Source organism: Prionailurus viverrinus, chromosome E1 (genome assembly GCF_022837055.1).
Source record: "Prionailurus viverrinus isolate Anna chromosome E1, UM_Priviv_1.0, whole genome shotgun sequence".
In the NCBI taxonomy this organism is placed as follows: Eukaryota; Metazoa; Chordata; class Mammalia; order Carnivora; family Felidae; genus Prionailurus; species Prionailurus viverrinus.
In genome coordinates, this window is record NC_062574.1 from 35,319,775 (window position 1) to 35,337,050 (window position 17,276).

The following is a 17,276-nucleotide window of genomic DNA, read 5'->3' on the forward strand; positions in this document are numbered from 1 at the left end:
ACTATCATAATTTCCATTTCACAGAAAAGGAAACTGAGTCACAAAGCTAATAGATGACAGACCTCGGCCCAAACGCAGGCCATCTAGTTCCAGAATCTCTACTCTTCACTACTCTGTTGTATCCTATTATAGAGGATGGAGCAAAAATGGGAGAGTAGAGGTTAAGGAATAAAATAATGGGGCTAAAAATTGGATAAGGAAAAAGAATAAGGACAATTACAAGTAAAAGATTGGAGAAGGGCGAACAGTAGTAAAAAGGAAAATGAAGATAAGGGATAGTTGACAAAGAAAAGGTAAAAACAGAAAGTCAGTCAACGCGGTTGGGGAGATGAGGAAGGCCCAGGACGACATTGAGGAAGAGACTGCCATGTCAAGCAGGAGGCAGAGAACAAACAAGTAAAGGCGATTCTTACAAGATGGTGAAGGTGCCGTTGTAGGTGTCGGGCTCCGGCACGGGCACTCTGCGGAGCCTCTGCTGTAGGCTGAGACCAACACACGACAGTGTCTCATCTTTGCAGGTACAACGCTCACATATTTTGAGGTTTGTGGTGGCATTCTGTTCTGGTTGCCAAGTTAAAGTTGTGTATGCCTTTTCTGAGGTATAGTTTACAAAATGCACCACAGAATGTTGAGTTGTTGGAGGAAAACCTGTCTCTGGTTGCTGACTTACAGGAATTTCTAGGTCCATAGGTAGAAGCGTGACTTCAGTCAGGTTTCGATGTTGACTCTGAACCTGTTCTGGATGTGCAAGTGTCACCTCAAGGTCCTTTGGGGGAGGAGTTGTAGTCTTCTTCAGGGTTGTCGAATGTTCAGCCTCCGTAATAGGTTCTGGAGTTATAGTAAGCTCCACATGACGAAATGGGATGATGGGTGATGCTGGACGCTGACCTTGATCCTTACTTGGAGTTGGAACTGTCACTTCCTGCTGGAATGGATATTGAACTACAACCTCCTTAGGTGGCTCTGGAGGCTGAGTTGGGGTGTCTCGCGTGGTTGGAGAAGGTTCAGTCTCCACACTGGATCCTGCAGTTACAGTAAGTTCCAGGTCCATAGGTGGAACTGTGACTTCAGTCAGGTTTGGATGTTGACTCTGAACCTGCTCTGGATGTGCAAGTGTCACCTCAAGGTCCTTTGGAGGAGGAGCTATAGTCTCCTTCATGGGTGTAGAAAGTTCAGCCTCTGTAGTAGGTTCTGGAGTTATGGTTAGCCCCAAGTCCACATGATGAGCTGTGACACTGGGCAATGTTAGCTGCTGACCTTGATCCTTACTTGGGGTAGGAACTGTCACTTCCTGTTGGGATGGATACTGAACCACCTCCTTAGGTGGCTCTGGAGGCTGGGTTGGGGTCTCTTGCATGGTTAGAGAAGGTTCAGTCTCTGTAGTGGATTCTGGAGTTATGGTAAGCCCTGGGTCCAAAGGTTTAACTGTGACTTTAGTTAAGGTTGGATGCTGAATGTGCTCTGAATGTGGAAATGTCACCTCAAGGTCCTCTGGAGGAGCGGTAGTCTGCTGCAGGGCTGAGGGATGTTTAACATCCGTAGTGGGTTCTGTAGTTACAGTAAGCACCAAGTCCAAAGGCTGAACTGTTACATTCGGCAACCACAGACGCTGAGCTTGATCCTGATCTGGTGTTGGAACTGCTGCCTCTTGATATACTGGAGGTTGAGCTACAAGTTCCTTAGGCGGCTCTGGAGGCTGATCTGGGGTCTGTGGAGTTTTGGCCTTATTCAAGGTTGAATGCTGAACCTGAACCTGCTCTAGATGTGCAAATGTTACCTCAAGGTCCTTTGGAGGAGCTGTAGTTTTCTTCAGGGCTGTAGAAGCTTTAACCTCCATAGTGGGTTCTGGAGTTATGGTAAGCTCTAGGTCCCAAGGCTGAACTGTTACATTAGGTGACAATGGATGATGAGCTTGATCCAGACCTGGAGTTGGAACTGTCACCTCCCAAAACAGTGGAGGCTGAACTACAACCTCCTTAGGTGGCTCTGAAGGGTGACCTGGGATCTCTTGCATGGTTGAAGTTTCAACCTCTGTAGTGGGTTCTGGAGTTATGGTCAGTTCCAGGTCTAAAGGCTGAACTCTGACTTCAGTCAAATTTGGATGCTGAGCCTGGACCTGCTCTGGATGGGCAGGTGTCACCTCAGTGTCCTCTGGAGGAGCTATAGTCTGCTGCATGATTGTAGAATGCTCAGCCTCCACAGTAGGTTCTGGAGTTACAGTAAGCTCCAGGTCAGCAGGCTGAACAGTAACATTGGGCAAGTTTGGATGCTGAGCTTGCTCTTGTCCTAGAGGTGGAACCGTCACCTCATTATGGACTGGAGGTTGTGCTACAACCTCCTCAGGTGGCTCTGGAGGCTGAACTGGGGCCTCCTGCTGGGCTGGAGGAGTTTCTGCCTCCTTAGAGGGCTCGGGAGCCTGCTGCAGAATTGGAGATGGTTCTACCTTCTCAGGGGCCTCTGAAGGCTGAGCTTGTACCTCCTGTTGTGTTAGAGAAGGTTCTATCTCCTTAAGTGGCTCGAGAGGTAGAGATAGGGTTTCCTGCTGGACTGGAGATGGTGCCACCTTCTCAGGAGGCTCTGAAGGCTGAGCTAGGACCTCTTGTTGGCCTGGAGAAGACTCATCTTCAGGGGACTCTGGAGACTGGGGAAGACGCTTGGACTGAGCTGGAAAAAATTCAACTTGCGCAGGGGGAGATTGAGCAGGGACATCCTGCTGCACTGGAAGAGGTTTAACCTCCTTAGTTGCCTGGGGACTTATGAGAACCCTCAGATCCACAAGTTTAACTGTGATATTAGGTGACACTGGATGCTGAGCTTCACCTGGACCTGGAGGTGAGAATGTCACCTCATGCTGTACTGGAGACTGAGCTACAACATCTGTAGAGGACCCTGGAGGCTGAGCTGGATGCTCATACTGAACTGGAAAAGACTCGACCCCCTCATTGGGCTTTGGTTGCTGAGCTGGGACCTCTTGCTGGATTGGAGAAGGTTCTATCCTTGCAACAGGCACTTGAGGCAGAGCGGAGCTCTCCTGCTGGCTTGGAGAAAGTTCAATTTCCTCAGGAAGATCTTCAGGCATAGTGGAGACTCCCTGCTGGATTGGAGAAGGCTCAGCATTTTCAGGGGCAGCTGGATGCTGATGTGGGACCTCCTGCTGGATTGGAGAAGGTTCCAACTGCTCAGGGGACACTCCAGACTGAGCTGAGGCCTCTTCTCGGAGTGGAGAAGCTTCAACCTCATTAGTGGATTCTGAGGTCATGGTAACTGAAGGATCCACAGGTTTAACAGTGACATTAGGCAACAGCAGGAGCTGAGCTTGATTCTGACCTTGAGGAAAAACTGTTACCACCCGATGTTCTGGAGAGTGAGCTGGGGCCTCCTGTTGGGTTGGAGAAGGTTCACCAGAAGGCTCTGGATGTTGAGCTGTGGCTTCCTGTTGAGTGGCAGAACGGTTAATTTCCTCAGAGGTCTGTGGATGCTGACTTGGGGCCTCCTGATAGGTTGCAGGTTTAACTTCCCCAAGGGGATTTGGATGCTGAGTTGTGGCCTCTGACTGGGCTGGAGAAGGTTCTGTCCCCTCAAGGGGCTCTGGATACTGAGTTGGGGTCTCTGGTTGGGTTGGAAAAGGCTCACCCTCCTCTGATGCCTGAGGATACTGAGCTGGAGCCTCCTGCTGGGTTGAAGAAGGTTCAACCTCCTCAGGGGTCTGTGGATGCTGAGCTGGGGACTCCTCCTGGGTTGTAGGTGGTTCACTCCCCTCAGAGGCCTGTGGGTGCTGACCCTGGCCCTCCTCCTGGAGAGGGGAAGGTTCACCCTCTTCCTGGGCCTCTGGAAGCTGAGCTGGGGGTTCCTGTTTGCTTAGAGAAGGCTTAGCTTCCTCAGGAGGCACTGAAGGCTGAGCTGGGGTCTCCTGCTGCCTTAGAGAAGGATCAATCACCCCAGGAGGCTCGGAAGGCTGCCCTGGGGTCTCCTGCTCACTTGCAGGCTCAACCTCCTCTGGAGGCTTACCCGAGGTCCCTTGCTGGGTTAGAGAAAGTTCTGCTTCCTCAGTATGTTCAAGAGGCTGAGGTGGGGCCTCTTGCTGGGCTATAGAAGATTCAACACCTTTATCAGGCCCCGGAGTTGTGGTAAGTTCCACATCTAAAGGCTTACCTGTAACCCTGGGAAACATTAAATAATCTGGATACTGACCTAGAGGTAGAGATGTCACCTCATCACTTATTGCAAGTTGAGTTAAATACTCGATAGGGAACTCTGGAACTAGAGTTGGGGCCTCCTGCTGGACTGGGGTAGGTTCAACCTCCTCGAGGCGCTCTGCAGGCTGAGCAGGGGCCTCCTGCCGGACTGGGGTAGGTCCAGCCTCCTTAGGGTGCTCCGCAGGCTGAGTTAGAGTTATGGTAAGATCCAGAGGTTTAACAGTGACATTGGGGAAGCTTGGCTTCTGAGCTTCACTCTGACTTGGAGATAGCACATTTACTTCATGATGTGCTAACAGTTGAGATATGATGTCCTTAGATGGCTCTGGAGGCTGAGCAGGGGCCTCCTGGGGGGTTGGAGAAGGTTCCACTTCCTCGGGGGCCTCTGTAGGTTGAGCTGAGGCTTCCTGCTGGACTGAAGAAGGTTCGACCTGTTCAGGGGTACTTGAAGGCTCAGCTGGGGCCTCTTGTGGGTTTGTTGAATTTCCATCCTTAAGGGACTCTGGACGCGGAGATGGAGCCTCCTGCTCAAGTAGAGATGTTTCTGTCTCTTCAGGGGGCTCTGGATGCTGAGCCTGAGCCTCCCCTTGGGGCAAAAAAGATTCAGCTTCCTCATGGGACTCTAGATGATTTGGGGTCTTCTGCAAGGGTGGAGGAATTTCAGCCTCCTCAGAGAAGTTTGGAAGTTGATCTGGTCCCCCTGGGAAACCCATAGGTAGGTTCTCCTCAGGATATAGGAGACCCATATTGGAATCTAAATAATCATCCTGCAGCTGTTGTTGTAGGTGCTCTTTATTTGCAGATTGGTTTGGAGTTCCAACAACTTTGGCAAGCCTTCGATGCTGAGCTAGATCTTTCTTCAGGTTTAGGGGTGAAACAATAAACTTTGTTGGCTTTGAACTCTGACTATCCAGAAATGAAACAAGTATTTCAAACGATTGGTGATCTTCGGCCTGATCTAAACCTACAGTTTTAGCCTTACTTTTGAGTTGAGGAGGCGGAGCTATGGTCTGATTCTGATCCCAACCTGGCATTGGAACCACCTCTGGGAGCCTTTGATGCTGGCTTAGCTGGTCATTCAGATCCTCATCTGGCCCTGGGGGTAGTTCTCCAACGGAATCCGTGTCCAGGAATGGAACCAAAGTCTCAGTCAACTCCTTAGGCGGGGCCAACATCTGGGCTGGAGCAGAGGACCCCAGGTAATTAAAGCCCACCGGCTCAGCTGGGGGTGTAAGTACCTGGGGCGATTCGGGTGGGGGATCAGACGAGCGCGAAGACCGGGGCTCAGCCGGCTCCATGGGGTCGGCGGTCAGCTGGGCAGGGTCCAGGGCCCACTCCGGAAGCTGAGCTGCCTGGACCAGCAGCCACAACGGTTGCCACATAAGGACAAGCAGTGGGGCCAACATGCGCAGCCGGGACATGACCTGTGGAGGTTCCGGGGCGCAGCGACCCAGGCGAGTGGGGTGCTGGCGCTGGGCCCCGAGCGGGAGCCAAACCATTATGGCAGCCCCGTGATGCGCGCGCGCACTGTTAGCAACTGCGCGCCCCTCCCCCGCCTACGTCCCACCCTTTATTTACGCCACCTTTATGAGCTCCCTGGAGATGGGCTCCGCACCACCAGAGCGGGCCCTTTTCCCAGAATCACTTGGGGCCCAGGCCTCCCTCCACCCTGCAAAGGCCACCACTCCCCCCGTCCCTTTGGAGGAATGGGGCGCCTGGGTGGCTCAGTTGGTTGAGCGTCTGACTTTGGCTCAGGTCATGGTCTCACCATTCATGGCTTCGGGCCCCGCATTGGGCTCTGTGCTGACAGCTCAGAGCCTGGAGCCTGCTTCAGATCCTATGTCTCCCTCTCTGCCCCTCCCCTGCTTGTACTCTCTCTTGTTCTCTCTTCAAAATAAACATTAAAAAAGATGTTTTTTGAGGAATAAATGCTTATTGTTGTTTTAAAAAAATTTTTTTTAAATGTTTATTTTGGAGAGAGCAAGAGACAGAGACATAGAGTGCGAGTGGAGGAGTGGCAGAGAGGGTCATAATCTCGTGGTTCATGGGTTCGAGCCCCGCATCGGGCTCTGTGCTGACAGCTCCGAGCCTGGAGCCTGCTTCAGATTCTGCGTCTCCCTCTCTCTCTGCCCCTCCCCAGCTCACGCTCTTTCTCACTCTCAAAAATAAACATTAAAAAAAAAAAATCTAATAAAAAAAATTCACAAATCTAGCCCCAAATTAAGCTCTCAATGACATGAAACACATTTTTGCTCCTTTTTTTTTTTTTTTTAACATTCTGTATGTGGCACATTAGTATTTTCTTTTAGAAATTATTTTGGCAACTTAATCCCTAATTGAGGACATCCATGTGAGTGATTTACAGAAAAGTTCTTCAGCAAGATATTCATGCAAGATATATATGAGATGCCGTCATCTGGGTGATCCATCCTATTTGAATGGCATAATGGTTTCAAACGCTGTAGTATAATCACATTTAAGGCCATAGTTACTCTGTTCCCAAATCCGTGAGATTGTGTTTGAGGGGAGCTCTAAAAGGCTTGTGTCCTCTCCTATGTCCACAACTGTGGGAGTGCTCTGATGAAATTTGCTCTCCAAATTTCAAATAAGGGGTCAGAGCCAAGGGTCAGGACTTCAGGAAAAGCCTCAGAAATCCCCTGCAGTCAAAAGCAGTTTCTGAGTTTCACATTTCCCAGAGGATGATACAGCTAATGCCAAAGTCTTCCAAATTCTGCTGGTTGCTTTACATTATGGCTACAGTGGCTATGTCACCCCTGAACTTTAATCTCCACATACTTGAATTAAATCCTGTAGCTCGTCTTCAGTACTGGCATCTGTGATCTCTTCACAGGGTCTGTATTCCACAGCTATTTTACCACTTTCTGAAATAAAGTGAATAAGGATTGGAAAAAAAAAAAAAAAAAAAGAGGGCGCCTGGATGGCTCAGTCAGTTAAGCGTCTGACTTCAGCTTAGGTCATGATCTCATGGTTCATGAGTTCAAGCCCCATACCGGGGTCTGTGCTGTAAGCACCAGAGCACACTTCAGATCCTCTGTGCCCCTCTCTCTGCCTCTCCCCTGCTTACTCTCTCAAAAATAACCATTTAAAAAATCAATAAAGTTAACAAGATCAATTCAGAATTTTCCTTGTTCTAAAACTAGCTGTATACAATGATAGCACCCAATAACTAGACATTCTTTTTATTTATAAAAGCAGAAAATAAAAGCATTTTCCTAGAAGTTTTCTCATCTCACACTTCAGTTTTTAATCATAACTATGTGTGAAAAAATACACATGAAGTTAACAACTGTGTGGTTCAAAAACGCTATCATCTTAAGAGATAGGAACTAAGGAATAATGACACAGGAAGTTAAAACTATGGAAACAACAATGTTCAAAATCAGATGACTAGACAGTAAGGCATTAGGTAGAGGTCAGTGTGAGTTCTGGAATAGAGACCATGGACTATAGCTGATACTTCGTATTAGAAACAAGGCCAGTGTCTACTCCCCGGAAACAAAATCCCACCAGATACAATGAACAATGCTTTGGAGAGAGGGGGAGGGGGAGGGAGAGAACATGCTTGGACAGTTTATTGGCAGAAACTGGCCCATGTTCCTTATAGACAATACAATTCCCCTTAAGGCAAAGTACAGCTACAACATTTTGATCGTGTACAAGGGATACCAGAGCATGTTAGAGAGAGGTCAGCAACCCAAAGGTTTAGTTTGGTTCTTAAAGGTTGTTACTCAGCGGGGCGCCTGGGTGGCGCAGTCGGTTAAGCGTCCGACTTCAGCCAGGTCACGATCTTGCGGTCCGTGAGTTCGAGCCCCGCGTCAGGCTCTGGGCTGATGGCTCAGAGCCTGGAGCCTGTTTCTGATTCTGTGTCTCCCTCTCTCTCTGCCCTTCCCCTGTTCATCCTCTGTCTCTCTCTGTCCCAAAAATAAATAAACGTTGAAAAAAAAAATTTAAAAAAAAAAAAAAAAAAAAAAAAGGTTGTTACTCAGAATTGACAGCTAATGGAGATTCTACCTGATGACCAGGGAAGTCAACTTTCACTGCAAGAGCTGTCCAGGCTGGAAGCCTGAGACCAATCCAGGGTCAACTCTTATGGGCAAATAAGGCCTCTGAAACTTAGCTAGGCTTTCTTAGTCTCTAAGCCTGCAAGACTGTGAAGCGGCAAGGGCGGGGTGGGGGGGGGGGAATTGTTTGGGGACTCATTACTAATTATAAAATTCCCTTGGAGCACAGCCTGTAACATTCACACCATTGTAGAACTCAATAGAGAACACAATCGATGCTATTCAATAGCCTGACCACTTCAAGGTTCACAAAAATATAGCTGACCCTAATATAAGAATCATATTCACCCAATAGGTCAGTGCCAAAAACAAAAACTGAAGCTGAATTGATTCCAAAAACATAATCTAATAAATTCTCCAACAGGAAGACGATGATAACAAGTTAACATATTTTCTCTGCTTACCGTGTTTCAGGGATAGTTTTAAACTTTTCCATCATCTCATTTGCTCTTACAATTCATCCCCCATGAGGTAAGTTGAATTATTACCTTTACTTGGCAGATAGAGAAATTGCAGCTTAGAGAGATTAAATACTTCAAATCTGACTATAAAACCTAAAATTGCATAAGAAATCTAGGAGACAGAGCTAAGATTCAACACCAGACGTCCAAAGCTTCAAAGTTTTTTTTTTTTTTATTATTTATTTTGAGAGAGAGAGCACATGGCATGTGAGAGTCAGGGAGAGGCAGAGAGAGAGGTAGGGAAAGAATCCCAAGCAAGCTCCACGCTGTCAGCACAGAGCCCGACATGGGGCTCAATCTCACAAATCGTGAGATCACGACCTGAGCTGAAATCAACAATTGGACGCTTAACTGATTGAGCCACACACGTGCCCCCAAAGCTTATACTCACAATAGTATTCTGTGTTATGAGCAAACAATCAAGAAAGAAGACTGGGTCAAACACTTTCTGTGTGGACAGAGGTAAATCACTGGGGACAAAAATATTTGTGGTCATTTTTCTTACAAATGCCACAAAGAACAAATTTGAGACTACTGCTTTGAAAGCATTTGGTGAACAAAAGAATATGAAATGTTTTCATCCAATTAACTTTTCAAAATGAGTTTATTTGCTCGTTGACACTGATATACTGCAAGGACAATCAAGTAAGTCTTACCTAAAATCACAATCAACAGTTTCTGGAATGCATCTGACACAGCCTTCTGAATAGCAAGCTTCTGGATTGTCCGCCTTTTCGTAAGAAATGATAATGGCCCTGCATCCAACCAAAACAAATGGATTTAACATGCCTATCTGAATGATAACTGATTTGGGGGTTATATGTGTAAAGGTGAAAATACATCCATGATTCATAGTTCATTATCTTAGCAAGTAAGGGCAGGCGCAACACAAGGCTGAATGACTCTGCTGTAGGTATATCCTGGCAGGGCACATTTTGACCGCCCTGATCTACTCCAGAAGTTTTGGAAGTACCAAAAGGGAGACTCAAGCCAAGAAAGTGGCACAGATCTCACATCGCTCATAGATTTCAAATGGACAGGCTGAAACTATAGTTTCAGACCCTACTGCAGACCCTACTCTCCTGTGCATCAAGGGCTGGAGTCACATGGGGAGAAAGGTTCGGTGGTAGTACACATGACCGCCTGGTCTCTTCCTGGGCATCACCCAAGGGAGCCTTACTCCCTTAGCCTTGCTAACAGCCCTGCCCCTCCCGGAAAACCCTAAGCCTAAGTGCTGTAGGCACTAGGAAAAAACACAGTACCAATGGGAATACCTTTTCTAGGCATCTGTATTTGACTCTTTACACTCCAGCCCTTTTATAGGAGGCAAAGGACTCAACATTCACACAAGAGTTTATTTAAATCTTTAGATGATCACTTTGCTGGGAAAACTGCAGGCTGCAAGAGATATGTATTTGAAGGACTATTTTAGCACAAGGCGGATTCTTAACCAAAAATGGGAAAAACATTACTTCCCTCCTCCTAAACTTCTTGGCAGAAAGTCAGCTTTAGAATTTTAAAGTTAAAGGTTCTTTCAGGTATTGCCTGAGATAAAAGCCTGTACCGTAGGCCACAAAAACTCTGCCTAGGGCTTTAGGAGCTTAGCAAGGGGGAGGGCTGGATGATATATCTGAAAAGATGAGTTTTTAGAGAGAAAGAGGGATTCTGCCTCCCCTCCACCCCCACCCCCACCTCCACTGTAAACAGACCTTCCTCCAGGTTATCCAAAGGCTCCTCGGCCATGCCAGCGCCGGGACTCCAGCACTCATAGGATGGCAACACCACCTCTAAAGCACAGAAGAATTTCAGGCTCTGCTTCTGAAGTGGTGGCACAGTATCTTCATTTGCCCTTTCTTCAAGGTCAGAAAGATCCTGAAGCTGTTAGGATTTTATTATTATTATTTTTTATGTTTATTTATTTTTGACACAGAGAGAGAGAGAGAGAGAGAGAGAGCGAGAGAGAGAGAGAGCGCGCGCGAGCATGAGCAGGGGAGGGGCAGAGAGAGAGGGAGACACAGAATCCAAAACAGGCTCCAGGCTCTGAGCGGCCGGCACAGAGCCCCACGCGGGGCTCGAACTCACAGACCGTGAGATCATGACCTGAGCTGAAGTCGGACGCTCAACTGACTGAGCCACCCAGGCGCCCCAAGCTGTTAGGATTTTAAATGGAAGGTCCTTCCTTGGATCTGAATGTAAGCTTCAAGATGTTTTGTTATTAAAAACAAAACCAGGGGCACCTGGTGGCTCAGTTGGTTAAACTTCCGACTTCGGCTCATGTCGTGATCTCACTGTTCATGGGTTTGGGACCTGCGTCGAGCTCTGTGCTGACAACTCAGAGCTTGGAGCCTGCTTCCGATTCTGTCTCTCCCTCTCTTTCTGCCCCTCCCCTGCTTTCAATCTGCTTCTCTCTCTAAAAAAAAAAAAAAAAAAAAAAAAATGCAAACTAAACTCCAGCAATCCCAGCCCACAATGGAGGTATCCTATAGCTTCAAAATCAAGTAAGACTTACAAATGGATAAAGACAATTGGTTTTTATTATACACCATACGAATACTGGACAAGATTATGGACACCACCACCCAAGTTACTGAGATTATTATGAATTCTTGGTGGCAGGCTCAGGTACTTCCAGTTAGAGGCCTCTCACATCTCCCCACAACCCAGCACAACCCAGTTTTCTTCTCTCTGAAGTCCAGAATTTCAGTGTTGAAATGATTCTAATTAGTCAGAGAAAATCTATAAAGTTTACCTTGATGATCCTTTTTGACCATCCATTGAAACCAAAGTAATAATTTGCCAGTTCTTGGCACTGGGAGCTGTTTAGGGCAAGGGCCTGATGTTGAACCGCCTTATGTTTGGTGCCAAGACGAACCTAAAGACATAAGAAATAGACCTGAAAATATCATAACCTGACACAGAGGCTTCCTTTGGATACACCTGAGATTTATCAATACCTATTTCATAGAGAGGTTGTGAAGATCAAACTGGAAACATTTTAAGAAATCAGCTCCTAATAAACCCTAAATAAATGCTATGTACTATTTTTACGCTATAGACTTTTCTGCATCATTTCCAGGGCCCTTGATTAATCGGCTTTCGTGATCTCTGATATTGAAAGTGATGATGAAAGCAACTAAGGAAGCCCTCTGGAAGCAAATTATAGGGCTGTAGGTAAGCAAGGGAAGTAAACTTTTTGCTGTCTCATCCTGTAGCTCCTGTTTGAGAATATGACCTCAAGAGCAGGTAACATGGACCTGAGTAGGACCTGAATCAGCAGCACCCAGCCCCCGCAAGTTACTAACCCCTGTTAGAAGAAGGAATATACATACTTCTGTAAATTTTATAAGCAAATAAAACAATAAGAGGTTCATTTGCCTTAATAAGCTTCTTTGAGAATGCAAATACCTCCAGTGTTAACTCTCTAAGTAACTTACACACTACAGTGTATTTCTTACATCCTCTAGTTCTTTTTTTAAATGTCTATTTCGGGGCGCCTGGGTGGCTCAGTCGGTTAAGCGGCCGACTTGGGCTCAGGTCACGATCTCGCGGTCCGGGAGTTCGAGCCCCGCGTCGGGCTCTGGGCTGATGGCTCAGAGCCTGGAGCCTGCTTCCAATTCTGTGTCTCCCTCTCTCTCTGCCCCTCCCCTGTTCATGCTCTGTCTCTCTCTGTCTCAAAAATAAATAAAAAACGTTAAAGAAAAAAAAAAATAAATAAATAAATGTCTATTTCAAGTGGGGTGTAGTATATTAGTATATTCATAAAAATTCAAATAATTCAAATAAAGTCAAAGTATTATTAACTCTTTATTGATTTGTTTGTGCAACTTGCTCTATCACTAGTTTATCAGTTCCTTAAGTGCTTGAAGGAACCATATTTTATTCTTTTCTCATTCCTAGAATCAAGCACAGGTCTATGGATTAAGTGAATGGATGAGTAGATAAAAAAGTGAAATTACTTTCTCCAACTGAAGCTGCCTGCTAGGAAGGAGAAATGAAGATGAACTTTTAAATGCTGAGTGCTACAGCACAGGCTAATGGTGAGGCAGAGTGGAGCTGTTCTGGACAACCAGGAAGCTTCAGAAGGGCCTTGAGCCCCTGAGTGGTAGAGACAGTTGTCACCTTAGATAACTTTGCCACAGTTCTTGCTGGCAACCGTTTTCCTTCATGCTACTGAAAAAAAGCTCTCAGATGCCTTAGGCCTTTCCTTGATTTTACTGTAAGATGTTATTCTTGGGGCGTCTGGGTGGCTCAGTCTGTTGGGCATCCGACTGCAGCTCAGGTCATGATTCTCACAGTTTGTGAGTTCGAGCCCCGTGTCAGGCTCTGTGCTGACAGCTCATAGCCTGGAGTCTGCTTCCGATTAGGTGTCTCCCTCTCTCTCTGCCCCTCACCCGCTCATGCTCTGACTCTGTCTCTCAAAAATAAACATTAGGGGCGCTTGGGTGGCTTGGTCGGTTAAGCGTCCGACTTCGGCTCAGGTCATGATCTCACGGCCTGTGAGTTCGAGCCCCGCGTCGGGCTCTGTGCTGACAGCTCAGGGCCTGGAGCCTGTTTCCGATTCTGTGTCTCCCTCTCTCTCTGCCCCTCCCCTGTTCATGCTCTGTCTCTCTCTGTCTCAAAAATAAATAAACGTTAAAAAAAAATTTTTTTTTAAATAAACATTAAAAAAAATTTTTTTAATATGTTCTTTTTAAATATGCATTTATAAAAGGTAAACAAACAAACAAACAAACAACCAGAAACTATGTGTACTTGCCAAAGTATAAAGGAACACATAAGTAAATTGGGCAACAATTTCAGTAAGCAGCAGGGGGGGTGGAGGGGGGTGGGGGGGGTGGTAACCCAAGGCTCTGTGTTAAATAAAGAAAGAAATTTAATATGAATGCTCTCTCCTGTCAACTATATGTTGACTTTGGGCTTTATGCTGTGAAATCTCAAAATCCATTTGTGAAATGGTCTTAATGTCCAATGAGAGAAAAACACCTCATTACTCACAACTGATACAAAGTAATTATTTCATAATCTGTAATAGCTGAGTGGCTGGGTGACATTTTCACAGGCTAGAAGCTTGCAAACTAAGGAATGCCTGACAGGTGATCATTTCAATCATAGGGAGTGGAGCCAGGATTGAAGACAGTGTTGAACAAGTGGAGATAGTATACTCAGAGTCACATTTGAGAAGGATTCTTAGATTCGATCCAGATTAAATCAGTAAGGAAGGGCATATGGGTAAGAATAGGCAGTCAAGTCCATAGGAAGTAGCTAGATTAAGAAGCCAGTTAGAGAAAGCTGATGAAAACATACAATTATAAAGTGAAAGGTTTGGCAATCTAAGCCTCGCTCAACTTATTCAAAGGAGTTGACATGGCCCTTGATAAGGAAATGGTGATTGAATTGAGGCTCATAATGAAATATAATTCTGGGGCTCTGGGAAAGCAAAATGGACAGCATGTTGGTATGGAATAAAGTTTCTGTGGTGTATTAAAGAATGTTTTAACCATTTTCCCAGGAGTTGAAGGGAGTTCTGAATAGGCAGTTTAGGAGTGATGATGATGATAATGACGATGAAGCATCCTTCATAATAAAACTGATGAAAGAGTTTGTCATTTTATATCCACATACTAGAGGGGGGCCTGGGTTGCTCAGTCGGTTAAGCGTCCGACTTCAGCTCAGGTCATGATCTCAGGATTCATGAGTTCGAGCCCCACATCGGGTTCTGAGCTGACAGCTCAAAGCCTAGAAGTTTGCTTCTGATTCTGTGTCTCCCTCTTTCTCTTCCCCTTCCCTGCTCATGCCCTGTTTCGCAAAACTGAATAAAAACGTTATTAAAAAAAATTTTTAGGGGCGCCTGGGTGGTGCAGTCGGTTAAGCGTCCGACTTCAGCCAGGTCACCATCTCGCGGTCCGGGAGTTCGAGCCCCGCGTCGGGCTCTGGGCTGATGGCTCAGAGCCTGGAGCCTGTTTCCGATTCTGTGTCTCCCTCTCTCTCTGCCCCTCCCCCGTTCATGCTCTGTCTCTCTGTCCCAAAAATAAATAAACGTTGAAAAAAAAAATTTAAAAAAGAATTTTTTTTAATCCCCATAATGTAAATAGAAACAAGACTTCTTGTGAAGCTTTGTTAAATTAAGGGCACCAAAAAATGACACGGGGTTGAACATCAGTAAGTTTGGGTTTGACCTCTACCTTCCAGTTACTGTCATGAACCTTAAGTAAGTCACTTAACTATCCTGAGTTCGAGTTTCTTCATCTGAAAACAAAACAAACATAACAAAACAACCAAAAACCCAGGGAAACCGGAAGATCAGTGTAGCAATGCATCGAAAAGCATTCTGTAAACCACAGTGGTATACCAACGCTGGTCTATTATTGCTGAATTCAACACTTCGTCCCAGTGGAGTTAGGAATTTCCTACTTGGACCCACCTTCACGGGAGAATTCTGAAAAAGCTGCTTCTGGTCGCATGCCTTTTGGGCTCTGTGAGCATCCCTTGCTGAGTAAAACTTGATGATGGCGTAGAAACCAGGACGGGCCACTGCAGCGTTTGGGAAGACTCGGACCGAATACAGAAGGCCAAACTGGGAGAATACTGCGAACAGAGAATGCTGTGGGGTGGTCCCACGCCAAGTAAGTGCATGAAATTTCACGCCCAGGAAACAAAACTGCCTTCTATTCCCTAAGCCCTCCTGCACACGCAACCCAAAGCACTTCTCATTTCGTTGAAAAGATTTCCCTCTGAAATCCTAGGATTCGAGAAGCATTAGAAGGCAACATGTGCTGGCTGTTGAGAGTTACCTCTCAAAAATCTGTCGGGGCTGAGACTGCAAAGGTCCCTTCTAGAACTAAGATTCCTCTCGGCGGAGACTACAAGGCGCGCGAGGCGCTCAAAGCCAGACTCTGAGACTCCCAGTCACGGGGAGGTGGGGGTGTCTCCCTCCCTCCCTCCCTCCCTCCCTCCCGGCCCGGCTCACATGCAAGGCCTCGGCCGTGGGTCCAGAACTCAGCTCCCACACCAGCAAGGTTTTGTCACTCTCGGTGGGAACCGTAAAAGAGACCAATTCCGCCATCCTACCACCGAGGCGCAGGCCCGACTAAGGTTTAAGTGGCACCGCGCCTGCGCAAGGCGCGCCCGCGCGTTTTAAAAAGGGGCTCGTGCGAGGGGCGGGGCCAGCTCTCCGCGGGGTGGGGCGGGGGCTGTGCCCCGGACCTCTCCTTCGCCCCTCCCACTCTGGGGCGGGCCTCTGCCTCTACTTCCTCTCCCCGCAGCTCCATTGTCTCAATGTCGTAGAATTTAGTGCTTCTAGTCAAGTGTATTTAAAAAAAATTTTTTTTAAATATTTATTTATTTTTGAGAGACAGAGTGCAAGCAGCGGAGAATCAGACACACACACACACACACACACACACACACACACACACACACTCCGAAGCAGGCTCCAGGGTGTCAGCACAGAGCCCCAAGCAGGGCTCAAACTCACAAACTGTGAGATCACGACCTGGGCTGAAGTCGGACGCTTAACCGACTGAGCCACCCAGGCACCGTTAGTCAAGTGTATTTTTACAGTAGGGTCTAAAGGGTGAGCTTACAGGATCCCTGGGTGTGGACAATTTTATGGCAGCCTTCTTCCTCTTCACTCCGGGAGAAGATTTAGACTACTAGCAGTTAGTAAGTTACCTACTGAACTTAAAAAATTTGGATTTCTCTACGTTGTGTGGGAAATGACCACTAAAGATGCAATCCTTTGGCTTAAGAATGTTTTCATGAATGTTAAATATACAAATCAAACTATAAGTCATTGAGCCATTAATGAAATCCTTAAAAAGCATTCCCTGATTTCCCTACGTGATTTTGATGAATTGGTGTACGTGTGTGCTTGTTGGGGTGAGATGATGTGGGAGTTTGGCAAGCAGGGTAAGAAGGAGAGAGAAATTTGAAAAAATCAAAGAGTGAGGCCAGGTAGGGCACCAATACTGGAGCTCATGGTGCTTGTGCAGAAGGGCCGTTCTCGGCATCCAAATAGCTATCTTGAGGACTGACACACCGAGAGGGAACGTAGGTCCTAATGATCCTTATTTTAATCCTAGAATGTCTGAGCCAGAAGGGGCCTTACAAAACAAGTCTCCTGAGGTTTCTAAACAGTGGCCTTCAGACTGCTGCTGGTCTGTGGTGAAGGTTTCACCAGTCCTTGCCAAAGCAAGAAAAGGTAATATAAGCAGGGTTAAAAAAAACATTTTCATAAAACAAAATCTATTCCATTATCCTATAAATATGACCCTCATTTAAAAAATGATTTTAATATTACTTATTTTTGAGAGAGAGAGAGCATGCATGTGCGAATGGGGGAGGGGCAGAGAGAGAGAGGGAGACACGGACTCCAAAGCGGCCTCCAGGCTCTGAGCTGTCGGCACAGAGCCCCTCGCCGGCGCTCAAACCCACAAACTGCAAGATCATGACCTGAGCCGAAGTCCGACGGTCAACCAACTGAGCCACCCGGGCACCCTGACCTTCATTTCTCATGCTAAAAACTGTTTTATGAGGAG

At 46.7% G+C, this 17,276-nt stretch overlaps 1 protein-coding gene across 22 annotated transcripts in view; it reads right to left on the bottom strand.

Moving 5' to 3' along the window:
* LOC125151377 (RAD52 motif-containing protein 1-like) overlaps positions 1-17,174 on the bottom strand; it is a 58,993-nt gene extending 41,819 nt beyond the window's left edge. For 5 of the 22 annotated variants that reach the window (XR_007146745.1, XR_007146746.1, XR_007146744.1 and 2 more), the window contains exons 1-7: positions 15,707-17,174; positions 15,161-15,340; positions 11,489-11,611; positions 10,449-10,617; positions 9,396-9,494; positions 6,993-7,078; positions 414-5,434 (exon numbers count right to left, since the gene is read on the bottom strand). Coding sequence is in view for 11 of the 22 variants with exons in the window: in XM_047832244.1 (XP_047688200.1) it covers positions 414-5,434; positions 6,993-7,078; positions 9,396-9,494; positions 10,449-10,617; positions 11,489-11,611; positions 15,161-15,340; positions 15,707-15,802 (5,774 nt within the window). In the remaining 11 variants the exon portion in view is untranslated. Of the gene's footprint in view, positions 1-413; positions 5,435-6,992; positions 7,079-9,395; positions 9,495-10,448; positions 10,618-11,488; positions 11,612-15,160; positions 15,341-15,706 lie in introns of those variants that run through there. The other 17 variants (XR_007146748.1, XR_007146749.1, XR_007146750.1 and 14 more) reach the window with 7 other exon arrangements.
* Positions 17,175-17,276: the final 102 nt, after the last annotated feature.